The sequence below is a fragment of the Pempheris klunzingeri genome, chromosome 22 (assembly GCF_042242105.1).
Source record: "Pempheris klunzingeri isolate RE-2024b chromosome 22, fPemKlu1.hap1, whole genome shotgun sequence".
Classification (NCBI taxonomy): domain Eukaryota; kingdom Metazoa; phylum Chordata; class Actinopteri; order Acropomatiformes; family Pempheridae; genus Pempheris; species Pempheris klunzingeri.
In genome coordinates, this window is record NC_092033.1 from 2108759 (window position 1) to 2127279 (window position 18521).

The window sequence follows — 18521 nt, forward strand, 5'->3', positions numbered from 1 at the left end:
CAGGTATTGATGTTTTTTATTCTATAAGAGCTTCAATAATCACCTCTATATCAGGTAAAGATGGGCACAAAAACAAAAGCGCACTCTTCCTCCCTGTCAGCGTTAACTAAACGTGACACCACGCAGGCCTGTGATGGAGGCTGAAGTCCTGATGTAAGATTAAACACAGCGTGTTTTGGGAGCTGTGGGAAGTGGAGCGCTCAGCAAAGTCATTAACAATTCAATTACGTCTGAGGGGGAACGAGCCAAAGGAAAATGTCCAGTGGTTAAAGAGAACAAAAGGATGAGGTTGCCGGCAAATGGAGCTTGTTAGGTTGCATCAGGCAGGCGAGGATGTTTGAAGCCGCGGCTGCCAACCACCAGCAGTGAGTGCTGAATATCAAAAACACTGGCATCTGTTCAGACGCCTCTTATTTAGCACACAAGCCGGAGAGAGCAGGGATGAATCCAGGAACACTCACACACAGTTGGTGTTTTTCAACGCAGCAGTTCCCAAACTGTATCTGTTGATGAACTCAAAGGGAGTTTTTAAACTTTTTTAAAAGGTATTTTGGGTTCAAAATAACTAGCTGGTACATAAATGAGAGGAATCCCTGCGGAAAAAGACCTGCAAGATCATTTTTGTTCACTCAGAAACAGCCGTTATATCACTCTCTGCAAACACACCAGACTTCACTGACAAAAATACTGATTTTACACGGGAGCTGTTTGTCTAACCGCTGCCTCGATCAGTTAGTTTGTTTGTGTTATTGCGTGACTTTGGGGTTTTAAAGCATTAGGTTGGGTCCAACATAATACTTGTGTAACAAACAAGAACACAAATAAACTAACCAGGGGAGGCAGCAGGAGATCAGCAAAACCTGCACTCTGCAGTAAAATTCACGTTTTTGTCAATGGAGTCTGGTCAGAGCAAATATCACAATCCGACATCCAAAAGGATCTTCCAGGTCTCTCTCTGTAGGGATCCTTTCCATAATGCTGTCACACACTTTGAATAATAATCTGAGCCTGTCAGAGCCTTTTCATTTCATGCTATTGAGACCCACCAGACTCCATTGACAAAAACAGCAATTTTACCTCTCAGTGCATGGGAGTTCCTGGTCGACTGTAGCCTCTATCAGTTAGTTTGGATTCAACACAATATTTATTTAACGCAAATAAACTAACTCTTTGAGACAACTAAGTCAAACAATAACACAAATGAACAAAACGATCAAGACAGCAGTAGACCAACAACTCCTGAGTAAAATTGCCATTTTTGTCAATGAAGTCTGGTGTATTTGAACAGAGCATCATAGCAGCTGTTTGTGGTTAAACTAAAAGGATCTTCCAGGTCTCTCTCTGTAGGGATCCTCTCCATGATGCTGTCAGATACTGGACATTACAACTGTTCATCCATCCATTTGACTTGACTGCGTAGACGTCGCTGCTCGCTTTGGTCAATGTCCTTCACTCGGGGTTCGTACCACTTTATTTGAATAAAATCTAAGCACTTACAAGGTACCTAAACTAATTTCCGGACTCTCGCAGCCTTCATCACCACATCTACACTGTTAGTATAAACACAACTGCAAAAAATAAAGTTCACATACTTCCTTCATACCCACAGCAGTCACTCTAAGAAGCGTTTCTTTTACCAGCTGTTCATTTTGAGCTCAATTGTATGTTTTGATCAAAATTATTTAATGCAGATACAAAAGTAATAGTCAGGCGTCGGGTTTACACCAGAAGCTACGCCTCTTCAGCACGAGAGATGCCAGGAGACAAACAAACAAATGAGACATTTGGGACGGTTTCATTTTCAAATATTGACAGATTCTTGCTCTGCGTGAGCGCTCGTGTTGATTTAACACCAGATTACATTGAAAAATCACCCATTTTTAAAAGCAGCAATTTCAATTTCAAGAATATTCCAACACACTTAAAGTTAAGCATTGTATGAATGACGTGTGCACGGTGACAACACGTGTTCAGGAGCTCCCTCACTTTGATGAAACTGAACAAAAACAATAAATAAATAAAATAAAAGAAGAAACAAGCCTAAAACCAAAGCAAAATGTTCAGTGTTTTATTTAAAAACTATAAACAGTCACCAAAGTAAATAAAGCCAATCTCTAACAGACTGTTAGGTCTATGTATAGTCACACATCCTACTGACACCGCAGAAATGAGGATGGTTGGGTCGCCCCGGTCAGATGCTAATACGACAGGCAGTCATAAATGTTACACAACACACGGTAGAGAGGACAGTCTGAGGACGTGAGCCGGAATGTGGCATGGTATTAAGAATGAAAAAATAGTACAATAAAACTCCACACTATATTAAGATAGAAAAAAGTAGTGAAGAAAATATCATACCTGCACGTAAAGCAAAGAACACAGGAGAAAACCTGTATAAAAACTCCATGTATTTAAACCAATTTACAAATACAAAAAAATTTTGGTACGCGCACTGTGCCCGTACAATGACAAAACGCTTACAGTGGATATATGTTACTGTGTGTGTGTGTGTGTGTGTGTGTGTGTTGAAGGGGAGGGGAGGAGGGTGTGTGAGGGAACAGGAAGGAGGGGGGAGAGAATACCTTCAATATTTTTTTTTTTTCTTCTACAAAATGACATGAGATATATTATTCCATACTCTTTCAGCCAGCAAAATGAGTTCTACAAGGTATTATAATACAAAAAATGTCACAGTTCCACAAAAAACTGTTTTTTCCCCTCCCTAAGCTTTACAGCATCAGTACCTTTGCAGAATTATTTACAGGTTTTTAAGTACATTCATCCACTGCTGAGTATAGAATCACATTAGATACAAGTGACCAGGGATCATAAAAAAAGCAAAAAAAAAAACAAAAAACAAACAAACAAAAAAAAAAACATACTACTTTATTCAATCCTACCAAAGTAATGCTTCTATTACTCCACAGAGCAAGTTCTCCAGTGGCTGCATCGGCATGAAAGAGGATCTTCTTTATATATATTCACAACATATTTACAAGATTCTTTTTCATTAATTGTAATGGTATTCATTTCAATAATAAATAAGTGAAAATATATTGACTCAAGTAAGAAAAACCAAGCTACCAAGTTTCTAAAGAACAAAAACAAAAAAAAAGTTTTTTCTCCGCGCCAGTTGCCAGCCGAGTCGTCCTCCAACCTCCAGCCGAACCGTGTGGGACACCTTTTCGCTTGTAGCCCCGCCCACACACTGCCCCCTCCCCCCCTGCTGCTCCCACCTGTACTCGACCGCCGCTCACGCCAACGCACACGTTAAGTTCACGGGACGAAGAGAAGAATTAAAAAAAAAAAAAAAAAAAAAAAAAAATCATAATAAAAACAACAAAATGTGCTCATGTTTGGGGTTTCGTCGGTGGAGTCCCTCAGGGAAGCAGTCTTAAAGAGCTCCCCCTGGTGGGCAGCTGGTGGAAGACCCCCGTGGCAGTTTTTTTTTTTTTTTTTTTTTGTCTTTTTTCTGTTTTTGAGTGTGTGTGTGTGGTTGGGGAGGAGCGAAGGGAGGTGGAGGTGAAGGGGGAAGAAGGGGGTCACCGGTGGCTTCCTCCTCTCGTCTCAGGAGGCGGGTCGTGGTGGGGGAGGGAGGGAGGGAGGGAGGGAGGTCGTCGAGGTTGTCCTTTTGGCGTTAAGCCTGGAGCGAGCGCGTCAGTTCGTAAAGGCATTTGGCGAGCGTGGTGGAAACCTCCATGTTACTTAGCGCGAGCACGGAGAGGTGCGTCTCATGCCTCTTTACCAACCTGACAGACAAACAGGAGGGAAAAGAAAACACACTCAGGAAACATTTAATCTCAGAAGCATTAATCTGTCTGGTCAGAGGGGGGGGGGCACTTACATGCGACCACAGTCAGAGTGCTTGGCGATGTTCTTTAACGTTAAGGCAGCAGTTAGTCGTATGTGTTTGGTCACTGGTCCCTCCTTCTCATCCTGGGGGGGGAAACAACAACAACAAAAGATGTTCAGACTCTTTTTAAACATGACGGAGCTTGTTCGGACTTTTTTCGGACAGTGGGGGCACGTCGGTTTTCACAAAATTTAACTTTATGTGTTATGTTTGACCAAAGATGTCACATAAATATTCAGCCCATCAAATGATTCACTCCATATAAAGAGAAACAGATCAACAGGCTTTAAATCCCACAAATAACGATGCTCTCCTGGTCTACTTTGACAGGACAGGAAGTCAGGCAAACAAACAGTTTTCAAAATAAAAGCCCCCGTTCAGACTGTAATGGTGTATTCCTCCTCCACAGTCAGAGGGTTTTTAACAACGTGGACGACCAGAGGTTCGTCTTGGATGTGGAGAAAGTAGGAAATACATCCAAGAAACACATTTAAAGCCTGTTTGATCCTGTTAGCAGAACAAGAGACACAGAAAATGACCAAAGATGTGAACTAGTCAGTCGGGAAATGTTTCTGAAACACTCCTGGTGGTTTTTACAGCCTCAGCCCGAAGGTGACGGGGGGTCGGAGGGTTTTCAGCAGACAGGTGCTGTCGGCTGAGATGTAACTCAGGCCTGACTTTTGGCAGAAGTTGTTCTCTCAGCAGCTTTTCTGTAGGAGGTGGGTATCAGTGAGAGCCACATGGTCTGGACTGGCTCCACCTTCTTAACCTCCAAACACCTGAACCGTCCACACGGAGAGCGTGCAGCCTGCTGAGTTTATACTCGTCTGCTAAATAACTTTCAATCATACGTTTGCTAAATTTAACTTTATCACCGTGTTGGTCCTGGCTACAAACACTACACCGCCCTGGTGTGATGGTGGCATCAGCGCCGTGAGGAGCCACACAGGTGAAACCACATCAGGGAAGTAAATATTAGAATAACGTACTGATTCCAGTAACACACATAATCCCACTTAAACAACATGTGATCACTCCTAACTTGACTCGCTGCACAATATATTATTTGTATTTGTATTTTTGTGAGAGTTTCTGTCTTTAGTTACCTGCTGAGGAGCTACAGGTGTAAATTAGCATTCTCGCTAACTCCAGCACGTTTACATCTAGTGTTTTTAGACCGGTGTTTTTTTTCCCCATCAAATAAACAAATTAAATAAATAACATCTTTGTTTTTAGCGTCTGTCGGGTGTTAAAAAGCTCCTGAAGTTCAGTCCAGGAACTATTTCACTGGATAAAACCTGAAAACTAAACAAGCAGACAAACGGAGAGACGGAGTGAATCCTCCGTGGTCACCTGACCCGACTTTAGACACTGTAATGTTACACAGGACAGATGCTAACGTTAGCCCTGCTAGCCTCCGAGGCTAAAAACAAACACCGGCTATGTCACCTAGTGGTAAAATACGGCAGTACAGGACCCGTCTTAATATCTGCAGATCACATACAAACAAGGATTCTTTGCAGGAGCACCATTTGCTGAATGATCGTGTAAATGTATTAAACATTTTTCAGCCCAGTGAAGCCTTGAAATGACCAAATTACCCCCCCACACATTTCCAGTCAGTCCTAACTCTGTGTTTGAACTATGAAGAGGGAAACAGTAGGATTTAAAGGCCTCAGAGCAGCTTATGACCACCTCAGCCAACCAACAGCTTTATAAGTCATACAAAAGCCTGTGTGTGTGTGTGTGTGTGTGTGTGTGTGTGTGTGTGTGTGTGTGTGTGTGTGTGTGTTACAGGAAACGTGGTGATGGTCAGCCCTGTTCTACTCACAGTGAAGTCCCTGAAGACCAGGTTTCGAGAGCCTCTGCGTAGGGCCATGAGAGCTGCGCTCGGATGATTCACGATTGCTTTCGGTGCTCGAGGTGCCGGAGTACTGCCTGCTGCTGGCGGAGTCCTTCACAACACACACACACACACACACAAGACGTCAATGTCACTTGTCAAACACTAACATCTGCTCACAATGTTGGGCAAAATGACTTTCATCCAACATTTAAACTTCATTGTATTACATCAATCTTAAAAGATAATCTAAAAAAAAAAAAAATCTGGCATTTTATATATTCTGGGGCAGAAATGACTGATGGGTACAAAAAGTTTGGAAACTGGACCTGTAGAAGTTTTTGTTTTTACCACTGACAGGCTCAGAGTGTTATTCTAAGTGTGTGACAGCATCATGGAAAGGATCCCTACAGAGAGAGACCTGGAAGATCCTTTTGGTTTAACCAGTAACAGCTGCTATATTACTCAGTTTAAAACAACCAGACTCCATTGACAAAAATGGTAATTTTACTCAGGAGTTGTTGGTCTACTGCTGCCTCAGTTAGTTTGCTTCTGTGACTGTGTGACTTTGGGGTTTTACAGAATTAGTGCACAATATTTGTCTAACATGCAATAACACAAATAAACTAAAAGATCAAGGCAGCGGTAGACCAGCAGCTCCTGTGTTCTGCGCGGTAAATATACTGTTTTAGTGAATGTAGTCTGGTGTGTGTGCAGAGAGCGATATAACGGATGTTTGTGGTTAAACCAAAAGGATCTTCCAGGTCTCTCTCTGTAGGGATCCTTTCCATGATGCTGTCACACACTTAGAATAACACTCTGAGCCTGTCAGTGGATCAAACAAGCTCTTTCAGAGGCCGTCATCAGGTGCAGTTGCCCCAAAGGATCACATTACAGCCTACATGACTACATGTTTTTGGACCTACCACCACAATCGACCAGTCAGTGCTTTAGAGAATGAGTTCAATCATGAATCAAGATGAATAAAGAAAGGTGTATATGTACTGGGAAGAAGTCTGATTGGGACTTTGCGCCTGCTGCTCCTCGAGTTTGAGTCCAGCCAGCAAAGCTTCACGGGAACAGTGTTTATCCTGGGAAAGAAAGAGCGGACAAGTTAGAGACATCATCCTCCCACAGCCGTTATGATCTTCTGTCGAGGGAGAGGGTGGAGGGAGTCTCACCTGTAGATGCGTGATGAAGGACAGTCTCTGCCGGGGAAAAGGTTCGCACCCCTCCCACTGACACTGGCCTCCATACACTCCTTTCCCGCCGTGTTGCGTGGCCGCGTGGTAAAACACCTGAGACGGCGTTTCGAACCACCTGCGGAGGAAACGAAGGAGAAGGGGTCAGCGGCAGCTCGATAGGCGGCTCAGGAGGGAAGACGACCGGGGGACACGTACCGTTTACAGGACTGCCACAGACACTTGAAGTTCTGCCCCGCTTTCCTGCTTTGCTCCGGCGGAGCGGCGGGAGTTTGCTGTGCTGGGAGACGAGGGCTTCCCACCGGTGCAGGCTGGGATACCGGGGGCGGGGACGGGGTGACGGTAGGCTGTGGAAGAACCAGAGTCACATAAATATTCAGCCCATCAAATGATTCACTCCATATAAAGAGAAACAGATCAACAGGCTTTAAATCCCACAAATAACGACGCTCTCCTGGTCTACTTTGACAGGGCAGGAAGTCAGGCAAACAGTTTTCAAAATAAAAGCCCCTGTTCAGACTGTAATGGTGTATTCCTCCACAGTCAGAGGGTTTTTAACAACGTGGACGACCAGAGGTTCGTCTTGGATGTGGAGAAACAGTCAAAGTAGGAAATACATCCAAGAAACACATTTAAAGCCTGTTTGATCCTGTTAGCAGAACAAGAGACACAGAAAATGACCAAAGATGTGAACTAATCAGTCGGGAAACGTTTCTGAAACACTCCTGGTGGTTTTTAAAGCCTCAGCCCGAAGGTGACGGGGGGTCGGAGGGTTTTCAGCAGACAGGTGTTGTCGGCTGAGATGTAACTCAGGCCTGACTTTTGGCAGAAGTTGTTCTCTCAGCAGCTTTTCTGTAGGAGGTGGGTATCAGTGAGAGCCACATGGTCTGGACTGGCTCCACCTTCTTAACCTCCAAACACCTGAACTGTCCACACGGAGAGCGTGCAGCCTGCTGAGTTTATACTCGTCTGCTAAATAAGTTTCAATCATACGTTGTGACTCTAAGAGCAGAAACAGAATCCACAGATTCTTTCATGATCACAATGTTTTACATGAAACAGCTGAACTTTTTCTGACTTTGCCGTCTCCTGCACACATAAACAAGTCCTTTCCTCTAAAAGCACAACGCTTCTAACTCCAGCTTTATTGTCAGATTCCAGTTTGTGGCCACACGCTGAAACACTTCACATCATCCCGTCGCTTCACTTCAGCCACACGATTGTTTGTTTCACCATCAAATACTGGAACGGTATTTAAAAAGCATTTAAATTGGGTATTGGGCAATTTTATTGGGTATTTTGGCGCTTTTGTTTGCCATTTTGGATTATAATTAAAAAAACTAAACTAAACACTGACACTAGGAGTGTCAAGAGCCTAGAGATTAGACTACTGGATTAAAATTAGCCTCCTTCGCTAGTCGGCACCAGAAATACTCGTCTGTTAAAGTAATTATTCATATTTAACGTAAAACACTGATTAACTGTTCCATGTCACCACGTTCAGCTGCAGATGTTAGCACTGTTAGACACTCTGTTTCCCACTTTTAGACTAAATCTACATTGCTGTTTAATCAACAGGGACATCGGTCACTAGGAACAACCCCTACTGGAGGAGCTGCTCGGTACATTTCAGGCATCAGCGATGTAACTTTTGGAATAAATGCTTTGCTTGTTATGTGATCTTATTAATCAGCCGTCCAGCTTACAGGGAGACGCTCTTCTTAGTGAGACATCCTCCTTTTTGGCTGAATGACTCTGAAATACTTAAGTTTTAAGAAGAGAACTCTTTTATTGCAGATTTTCTCTGCTGAGGCAGAAAGAAAGCAGAATATTTTGTTCTTTTGTTGTTTAAGGCCGAGCTGTAAAATAACCTGTAACTTTCAACGAGGCAACTGTAATTCTGCTGTCTTATAAACCAGTGAGGGTCACATTGTATGCATGACATCACAATAACCAGCCATGTTCTTGGAATTAGCCTGGTCCCAAATACCAGATGTCCAGCAGTCCGCTGAGTCCGAACACAACGCGGAAAACTACGTCTAAAGTCACACACAACTTGTTTAAACAAACTTTTTTTGGTGAAAAAGGACTAAAAAACAAATAAATCAGTGTTTCCTGCAGAAATCGCTTAAACTTTAAATCTTTACATTAATCTGAGATTCTTTCTGAAAACTGATTATGACCACAGTGCACACAGAGAGGGAGCGGGGCAACTCTACAACTTTAACCAATTTTAGATGATTTAAAAAGAACAGCGGCTGGACACCACAGATAAATGAGTACGTGGGAAAGAGTCTACTTCAGCCCTTCAGCTGCTGTGTTTCAGTTTATGCCAAAAGCAGGGTTGAAAAATAAAAAACAAACAAAGCCTGAGCATATGTTTAGCTGCTCCCAACCTGCATTAAACACTTAAAGTGCTCTGGCGAATGTGAATTTGATGAAACCGGCCACAGCAAAGCGAACACTCACCCTGGTGTGACTGCGGCAGACATGCAAGACACATTTAGCGGCAGGTCGGATATCAAGTCACACGACTGGAAGCCGCCGTGGCTAAAAGCGGTTTACTGTGAGACTAACCCTACAGTGACTCACCGTCGAGCCAGCTGCCAGTGTGGGCGAGCAGTTCCTCTGCTGAGTGGCGTTCTCTATTGCTACTTTGGCTACTGTGCTTGGGTCTGTTCCTGCTGGCACCGCCACCATGGTGGCGCTGCTGCCGGCGTTGTTGGGGTCACTGATGGTGATGATCCGCACTCCTACTTTATTGGGGATGCCCGAGGACGCTGCCGCGGCGCCGCGGTCCTCGTTCTCAGCCGGTCTCTTGAGGCCTCGAGCGTCTGAGGCCACTCCGTTGGCGGGAGAGGCAGCAGGACTCTGGGAGGTAAGAGTGACAGTGGAGGGGAAGGTGGAGTTGGGGAGCAGTTGCTGTCTGAGCACAGGCACCGCGTGGCCCAGCCCCAAAGGTCCATTGGTTAATTCCGAGGGAGGCCGGCTGCCTGCTGCCTGGGGTCCGTTGGCCAGGCGCTCTGCCTGCTGGGCTTTGGCAGTGTCCTGCTGGGGGGGAGGAGGACTAGGGAGAAGGGGGTCTGACCCGTGACTCTTCTCAGAGGGTCCCACCTCCCCGTTCCCCAAGTACTGTTTGGAAGCAATGTGATTTGGAATGTTTTTGTTAAAGTTGCCACCACCGTCACACCGATCAAAGTCACACACCCCGTTGACCAGAGTCTTTTTGGGGTCGGGGTTGCCCTCCAGAGGGGCGCTCAGGCCGGGCGAGAGGGCCTGCTTCCCATTAGCGGGGTGACTCTCCGTGGCCGGGCCGTTGAGTGCCCCCTGGCTGTTCCCTGAGTGGTATGGAGGTAGATTAGACTCCATGCACTTCCGACCGTTTAGCAGCTTGGCACCTGCCGCGACGTCCCCGTTACTGGTTTTGCCGTTGGAGTCTCCCTCTGCCAAGGAGGAGTTCTCCATCACCTCGATCTTTCGCTCATGGATGTGCAGCCCCGTGGCGTCCTTGGCCTCCTCCTCCTTTTGACAAATGATCTTGTCTCCTCTGAGGGGGGCTGGCAGTGGTGGTGGCGGCGGCGGCGGCGGTGGCGTAGCTGCAGGGGCGTGGTGGGGCGCTGTTCCAGTAGAGAATGGAGGGGGACTGACCCCCGGAGCCACAGCACCCTGGCTGACAGCGGCTACAGCAGCAGTAGAGGTGGTGAAGCCAGTGTTTGGGACCACGGTGAATGTGACCTGTCCAGCTGCTGAGGGGCCCTGGATGATGGTAGCTGCCCCCGAGCTACTTGTGGAAATTAGCTGGCCTGGCAAGAGCTGGACCGTCTGGAGGGCGGGGGCTCCTGTAGCAGGAAGCTGACCAGGAACCAGCTGGACATTGAGCTGCTGGGGTTGAGGAGAGGGATTCTGGGTGCTGTAGCTTGTTTGGTAGATGACCTGTGGACTGGGGGCTATCGTGCTGTTGGGAGGGGGCACCTGTGGAGCGGGTAGGATTAGCTTTCCTCCCGGAGTTGAAGGCCCTCGCTTTGGAAGCAGTAGCTGTTTGATCAAGCTGGACTCAGTGGAGGTAGGCTGAGAGGGGGGAGTTTGGGAAATGATTTGGAGCGGTGGCTGCTGCTGATGCTGCTGCTGATGCCGCTTCATGGACAGTGTGTGGCTGACAGTTTGACTGGACTGGACCTGGGTACTGGAGTGAGAAGCAGGAGGCGGGCAGGGGCTGGAAGCAGCTCCAGGCTGCCCTGCTATCTGGATAGTCTGGGCACCGGGAATGGCGGAGGGGTTGGCAAGAACGATCTGGTGTATGGCAGGGGTGTAGGCCGGGCTCTGCTGGGGGTTGGGACTGACTATGACGACGCTCTGCGCCTGCTGCTGAGGCTGAGGCTGCTGGTTGGGTGTGGCTATCAAGGCTGCTGGTCCACCTGACTGGTTTGGCGCTGGTTTGGGGGCGATGTTCTGAAATGTGACGCGTGACCCCTGGGAATTGGGCACACCCGCGATACCCAGTGCCTGACCACCCCCCACCTGGATGGAAGAAGAGGGTGTCGATGTCGCAGCAACGCACTGAGGCTCGCCCTGGGGAGCTCCACCCTGAGGCCCACACAGGGGAGGGGTTTGAGGCAGAGGTGGGTGCTGGGCGATCGGAGGGCAGACACCTTGTACCCTGGCGGTGAGGATGTGGCCCTGTGGTACCTGCTGAAATAGCGTGACGGGCGTCCCCGTAGGGAGCATGGGAGAGTGTAGCTGAGCCGCAGGTGGAGTGGCGGGGTTCTGGGGGCTGTGGTTCAGGGCGGCCGGTGCCGACGTCGGAATCTGGATCGCTGGACCGGGTCGGACCTGCTGCAGCGCTGCCGCCAGAGGGTTTGGTGGTAACTGCACAGGGGGCACCGGGTGACGGGAAACAGTCGGGTGGCTTGCATGGGGAGGTTCCTGTGCAGTCAAGGCCATGGGTGGGGTGGCACCGCCGGCGCTGAGGCTGGGGGCCAGGGCCCGGACAAACGGGGGTCCAAGAGCGAGATGCCCGGGAGGTAAGCCTGGTCACACAGGAACACACAGACAGACAGACAGAGCGGTTACAGAGAGCTTTTTAATCCTTTCATACATAATTTACTGTGGACAAGCACTGATGTGGAGACGTGTATGATTACAGTCATTAAAATATCATTTAAGGTGTTAAAAGCTGCTGCCAGGATCAAAGAATTCATTCTGCTAATGTGCAGCTATGAACAGTTTGTGGCTTTAATCTGTATTAACAGATATCTGCATGTGAATATAAAATCTGTAGCTAAGGGGCGTTGTGGTTTCATGGTGCAGGCTGGATACGGTCTTACAGCAGAAACATGATCGACACAGGAGCCAAAACCTCAGAGACCGACTTGTGTTAAAATCAGGAACAGGCTGCAGACTCACTGCTGCACCGGTGACTCTTTATTAATGACAAGAGGGTAAACTGATTCACAGCGTCCACTTAATCAGCCCTAAATGAGCCACACCCCCACTGGTCGATCAATACAGGCCATAACGAGCATGACGATGACGTGATGTCTTATAATAAATGTAATCTAATATATTTGAAATGCAGCAAAGAGCAAATTCCATTCGAACAACTGAGTAAACAACACAGTCAAGTGCTGCCGTGCATCATTTCAATATAAAACACACACAGCAAGTGTTCTGTTTCACGTCACACAGCTCGGCTGCCTGTTCTTCACTTCCCCCATTAGCTGCTCCACGTTACTTCGTTCCCTGCAAACATTTCCTCAATATGTTTGCCTTTGTAATTAGTTCAGCCATGTTGGTCTCAGCGGTACCGGCTCTGCTGTCTCTGCAGCTTCTCTGCTCCTCCGTAGCTCTTTAGCTCCTGACCTTGTCTGTCTGGTTAACTTACTGGCTCTAGTGTAAAGCTCGTCAGAAGTGACCCAGAGGGAGACGCACGTAGGCTCAGCATCGTGGGTGGCTAAGAAAAACCTGATGCATGTGACTTTGTAGTTTTATGTGTAGCATTTTTAATCTTCTAGCGGCTGCTTTGGGTGTGAACCTTCCCCGCGAGGAGGATGAAGCGGTGGCTCTACCTGTAGGCGGGGCCTGAGGGTCTCCAGGAGCCTCGTGTCGGGCTGCCGGAGCTGGAGGAGCTGCTGCCGGACTCTGCTGCTGCTGAGGCTGCTGGTAGTACAGCTGTACGGGCAGCGGGATCGACCTTCGCCTCAGCCCCACCAGGAGGATCTGAACCTGACCGTTGGCCTTGGGCTCCTCTTGCCGCCGCATCGTGTGGTTGGGAAACACAGTCCTGTGGGGGCGGGAGGAGACAGTTTCACTGAGCCTGGCCAACATATCAGAGAAACATTTTTCCACCAAACTTCTTCTCTAGAATCCTGAATGGGACGCAGGTTTTCACAGGTGCCTCTTCACTAAACACCTGTGTGCAGCTTTTATTCAGGACGTAATAAGCACATTTCTCATATTTTCTACAGAAAACGTGGAGATAATGCTCTTCTTAAACATGTGCTGGTACCTTGCTAACGTTTACATGCACAATAATATAATAATATTCCTTTTGGATACTCTAAGATGAGGAATGTGCTGATATGCTTCTTTATATCTACACAGCACATTCAGAATATATGTCTCAGAGTTTGGGAGTTATTTTTGCCCTAAAAGGAAAAAAGACTTGAGTATCAACAGGTTTTTGGATCTGCCCAAATGTCGCAGTGCAGCCGTTTTCACAAAGGTGGCTGAAGGAAAGGAAAACAAAACAAAAATCCTGTTTTGATGCACAGATTGCACGGCTGCATGTAAACAGGAATATTAGTGGACTATTTATTTTCAGAGGCAACGCAAACAGCTTAGCAGGAATATTGTCTTCTTCAGACCAGCATGTAAACATAGTTCACTATTAAAGCTGCTCCATGAAGGCAAAGGGCTCCGTAGCAAATGGAGCAAATCAGTAAATAAGCTCGGCCGGGGCTCAGACATTAATCAGAGCATAAGTGCCTCAGATGGGGGGGGTGACGGGACTAACCGCAGACACTTGAGGAAGCCGGTGGAGTTCAGGATGTTGCTTCGTCCCATTTTACTGCACGTAGCCAGGTACTCGGAGTACATTTCTGATCGAGACACAGAGCCCTCGAGGTTGGTCTCAAAGTGTGCGTTGAGCCTGTCGGAGAAGCAGAGCGCAGGTGAAGTACAGGCAGGAGGGGGGGCAAGACAAATAAACTGTGGTTTTCCTCAGTGACAGTCAGAATTCACTACTATAGGGTTTAAGTCTTCTTACCACTGCAGTGTAAATTTCTCCCCATCTAGTTCGACGATGCCAGGCGGCGTCTGAGTGGACTGAACTGTGACCCTCGTTACTGAAAAGAAAAGACAGAGAAAAGAAACGGGTTTAACGAAGGTTAAAGCTGCCGTTTAAATGTAAAGCCTGAAGAGTAAAAGAGGAGCACAGCGATTCAGTGGACTCCTTGTTCACGGCCGTCCCCAGGCCGTCCACTAGGTGTCAGCAAACTAGCAGCTTTGGAACGACCACAGGAACGACTCCTCCAAGGTGAGGCGGGGCGCCTCGACACCCACCAGGGGTCACCTGTTAACTCACGCTCATAGTGCTGAGAGCAGTTAGGAAGGCTGCTTCTACACCTGCGTGAGTCCGTCTCAGCCCAACGTGACACAAGCAGCTGGAGGACGACACACACACACACACACTGCAGGAAGAGGTGCACGAACCTACAACTACATTAAACTAATGTTTATTTTCACGGTTGACTTGAATCAGCTCAGAGAAATATCATCAATAACTGCTCAGGGCCTTTTGTTGCTTTTTAACTTGAATCATTTTTATTTTCTACATCAGATGTTGTATTTTGAGCATCTGCAGCTTGTTTGAACATGTTTTTGTTAATATGGAACGTTTCTCCATCGGCCATCCTCATTATTTAGAGAAGAAGAACAAAGAGCCGAGTAAACCGCTGATCTTTGTGGTGAAATCTGACAATTTAACAGATTGTTCACCGTATAAACTCCATTCAAAAGCAAACATGATGTGATTACCAGGCAGGTATTTGTGCTACCAGCCCAGTTTTATCAGTCCTCACTCAGCAACAGGTGAGTTTCCAGCTGGCAGGAAGTGGTTCTTCATGTGTTACTCACATTCATTCAGCTCTAAGTGACATACAGCTTGTTTTTTGGATTATTTAAGGCTTTATTAGTCAGGACGGTTTGAGAGTGAAAGAGGGAAGACGCAGCAACAGACGGTGTGTATCTTTAAGCAGACGTGATATTAAATGTCTCTACAGACGGTGTTCAGACTTCTGTTGTGTTTTGCTGATTGGTCTGAACTGGCCGAGGCTTTAGTTTCTTGTTGGGTTTTATCGCGGTGAAGCTGCTCGGTGGTATTTCTGGTTCAGCTCGTGTGGCTCACATGTGCAGTTTATAGCAGTGGGATTCCTCTGCTACCTTCATTCTTTTGTTTTATTGGCCGAGAAACCAGAAATACAGTCAAACATTTAAAAAAAAAAAAAAACACGCAGACCAAAACATGCAGCAGCAACTCGTCTGGATCTGCCTGGAGGAGCCTCCAGACTTTTACTACGTTTTTAAATGTCTGAACGGGGATCAGCTCATCTGACTGCAGATCTGCCCTCTGGACGCCACGATCCACAAACCTCACGTGGGTTTGTTGTCGCCGTGTGCCACCTTAAGGCTGTCGGTATCATTTACATGGTCTTTGTAGCTTGATTTGCTTCTGTGAGCAAAGTCTGAATAAACAACATTTCTTGGTTCTACAAGAACGCCATGCTAGTAAACCTACTAATTTAAAGTAAACCCACTAACTCAAAGGAAACCTACTAACTCAAAGTAAACCTACTAACTCAAAGCAAACCTACTAACTCAAAGCAAACCTACTAACTCAGTAGCTTCATCCTAGAGGCCGATAAATAAAACCTCTGCCGATGTGTGTACCTGCAGTGATACACGTCTGTCACTCTGCTGCGTTTAGTCGTCAGACTTCAGACGAACTTCACAGCCGAAGGCGGTTTGAACGGCTGCCAGGTGATTAGAGGGAACAAACTCCTCACTTTTCTTAGCGTGTGCTGCCATGTTGACATTTTACCTACTTGTGTCTGAACAGAAGTGTCAGGAGTAACTCTCATGTTACTGTGGACGTCAGGGCTGAGGGGCTGAGTTTCCCTTTGTTACCACCATTACTATGTTCAAGTGAAAATCATTTTTCACTTTCAAACATTACAGAAACCATCAAATATTAATTAATTCAGAAAATCAACGCATCACTCCAAGTGGAATATATATTTTTTAACATCTATTTTTCTTTTAAAGATGATTTTTGGCATTTTTAAAGCTTTATTTGAAAAGGACCACGGCGCTGATGATGTGCAGCACACAGGCTGGATTCAAACCCGGTGAGGACGAAGCCTTAAGGTGCTCCTGTTTTTATCTTACAGTGTCTGTTTGTGGGGGCAGATAACGCTGCTTCACACTTCCAACACCTGTTTTATTTACTTAAACTAAGAGTAAACATGACGATTGACTTTTCTCTTTCGATCTGCATGGAGAGTAGATCAGTAGAGTGGGTTTCTGAGCGGAGAGGGTTAGAAACACTCACCAGGCGCCGACGCTCCCTGCGCGGCTGCAGGTATTTGCTCCACCAGCTGTGGTCGAACCTCAGCCGCCTGGTCGGCGTTGGCCTGATGCTCGATCAGCCGCACCGCCGTCAGGGCGTCGGGTCCAAACGTGTGGAGGTCGACCGACACTAACCGCACCAGCAGGTCTAACCGGGGAGGAGGAGGAGAGACGGAAACACAGGAGGTTCAGCACAGAGCGGCAATCACAACTCAGCCAGGTCAAAGAGGATGTTTGTTTCCTACTGTGGGAACGCAACCCAAACCAGACCATTAAAGACTTCATGGGTAGAAGAAAAGAGACATTGTCATTTGAGCCAGTTATTCATGAATGGAAAGAGAAGCGTGATAAAACTTGGCAGACAAACATGTCATCAAAAACTCTACTAAGCCCGTGTTATTAGATTTCAAGCCCTAGATTCACTCATTAAGGGAGATGAACCGGAACCAGAACGCATGTTAAAAGAAAAACCCAAACACAGTCGTAGAGGATTCATACCTATGCTGTGGTCGACCGAGGCGATCTTGCTGCAGGGAACCTCTCCGAGCTGAGCCAGCAGGTACAGCACCTCCAAAGAGGCCATGAGGAGCATGAGGTCAGGCAGGGTGAGGAGCATCATTACCTCCCTATACGAGTCCTGGTCCACGTACTCGCAGATCAGCACGCCGTTATCCTCTGCCTTGCTGAGGTTGCCCAGGATTTCCATGGCTGAAGGACACACAGCAGAGAAGTCAAATAGTTGGAGGTTATTCTGCCTCCTTCGCTTTAAAGGATAACTCCGTATCTTTAAACCTGAGCTCTATTATTACATATTCTGGGTTCAAAATGACTCGTAGGTTAAAAAAAAAATCTTTAATTGGTGGATGTAACACAATCCTTCAGGGCAAATTGTGCCTGATCAAAGCACGTCTCCTAAAAGAGCTTGTTTTTGGCACTGACTGAAAGGCTTGGGTTGTTTTTCAAAGTATCTGACAACATTACAGAAAGGATCCCTACAGAGATCCGTTTTTTGTTTAACCAGAAGCAGATGTAGCGTGTAATCCAAACCCACCAGACTCCATTGACAAAAATTGTGAATTTTACCCTGCAGAACACGGGAGATGCTGGTCTACTGCTGCGTCTATAAGTTAGTTTGTCTGTGTTAGTGTGTGTTACACAAATGCTGTGTTGGAGACGAACTAACCCTTTAAAACACCAATAGTCGCCCAATAACAAAAACAAACTAACTGATCGAGCCAGCAGTAGACCAGCAACTCCTGTGTAAAATGACTGTTTTTGTCAATGGAGTCTGGTGGCTTTGAACTGAACGATGCAACAGCTGTTACTGATTAAACAAAAAGGATCTTACAGGTCTGTCTCTGCCAGAGGAGGTGAGCTACTGGACTTTTGTACCCAAGAGTCATTCTGAACCTAAGACATTTAAAAACATTCATACAGGACACAGACACGAGGAGTCCAGCCAGAAAACTCACCTCTCATTTTGAGAAACCTGTCCCTGGACATCAAGCATTTGGTGATGGTGTGAAAGATCAGATGTGTCGTCCGAAAGTCAACAGGATCCAGCTGGAGCTGCAAGAAGTTCCACAAGATTTATTCAACTAGAAACAATGGTGAATATCAGAACCTCTTTCTCACATTTAAAACACCAAGCACGACTTGGATTTGTGTTCTCTAGTCTACTACTGTACAATATGTACTAGAGTAGATATCTAGAGTGGATATCGTACAGTATCATATCTGCTGAATGTGTTTAGGAGCTGAAACCCAACCATCCAATTAATGGCATCACAGGCTGAGCTGATTGTATCACCCTCTGCACACAGTTAAACATCTAAAAATAGACGTGCGCTCATCTACATGCATCTCATACCAATAAATGGGAAATCTAAATTAAAATCAAGTCCATGTTGATGTATTCACAGCCACCATTTCACCAGCATCACTTACTGTAGCTCTTCGTCGGACTATGTCTGTGTGTGAAATGTCATAATTCACCTTG

The 18521-nt window shown here is 46.5% G+C and overlaps 1 protein-coding gene across 1 annotated transcript in view; it reads right to left on the minus strand.

Moving 5' to 3' along the window:
* Positions 1–3240: 3240 nt before the first annotated feature.
* Positions 3241–18521, minus strand: part of arid2 (AT-rich interactive domain 2) — a 36242-nt gene continuing 20961 nt past the window's right edge. Inside the window, exons 9-21 of the mRNA XM_070853629.1 lie at positions 17995–18091; positions 17021–17230; positions 16506–16670; positions 14163–14241; positions 13911–14045; positions 12964–13178; positions 9491–11925; positions 7097–7245; positions 6878–7016; positions 6702–6787; positions 5685–5808; positions 3845–3936; positions 3241–3749 (exon numbers count right to left, since the gene is read on the minus strand). Of these exons, the coding sequence (XP_070709730.1) occupies positions 3638–3749; positions 3845–3936; positions 5685–5808; positions 6702–6787; positions 6878–7016; positions 7097–7245; positions 9491–11925; positions 12964–13178; positions 13911–14045; positions 14163–14241; positions 16506–16670; positions 17021–17230; positions 17995–18091 (4038 nt within the window). The 3' untranslated portion in view covers positions 3241–3637. The remainder of the gene's footprint in view (positions 3750–3844; positions 3937–5684; positions 5809–6701; positions 6788–6877; positions 7017–7096; positions 7246–9490; positions 11926–12963; positions 13179–13910; positions 14046–14162; positions 14242–16505; positions 16671–17020; positions 17231–17994; positions 18092–18521) is intronic.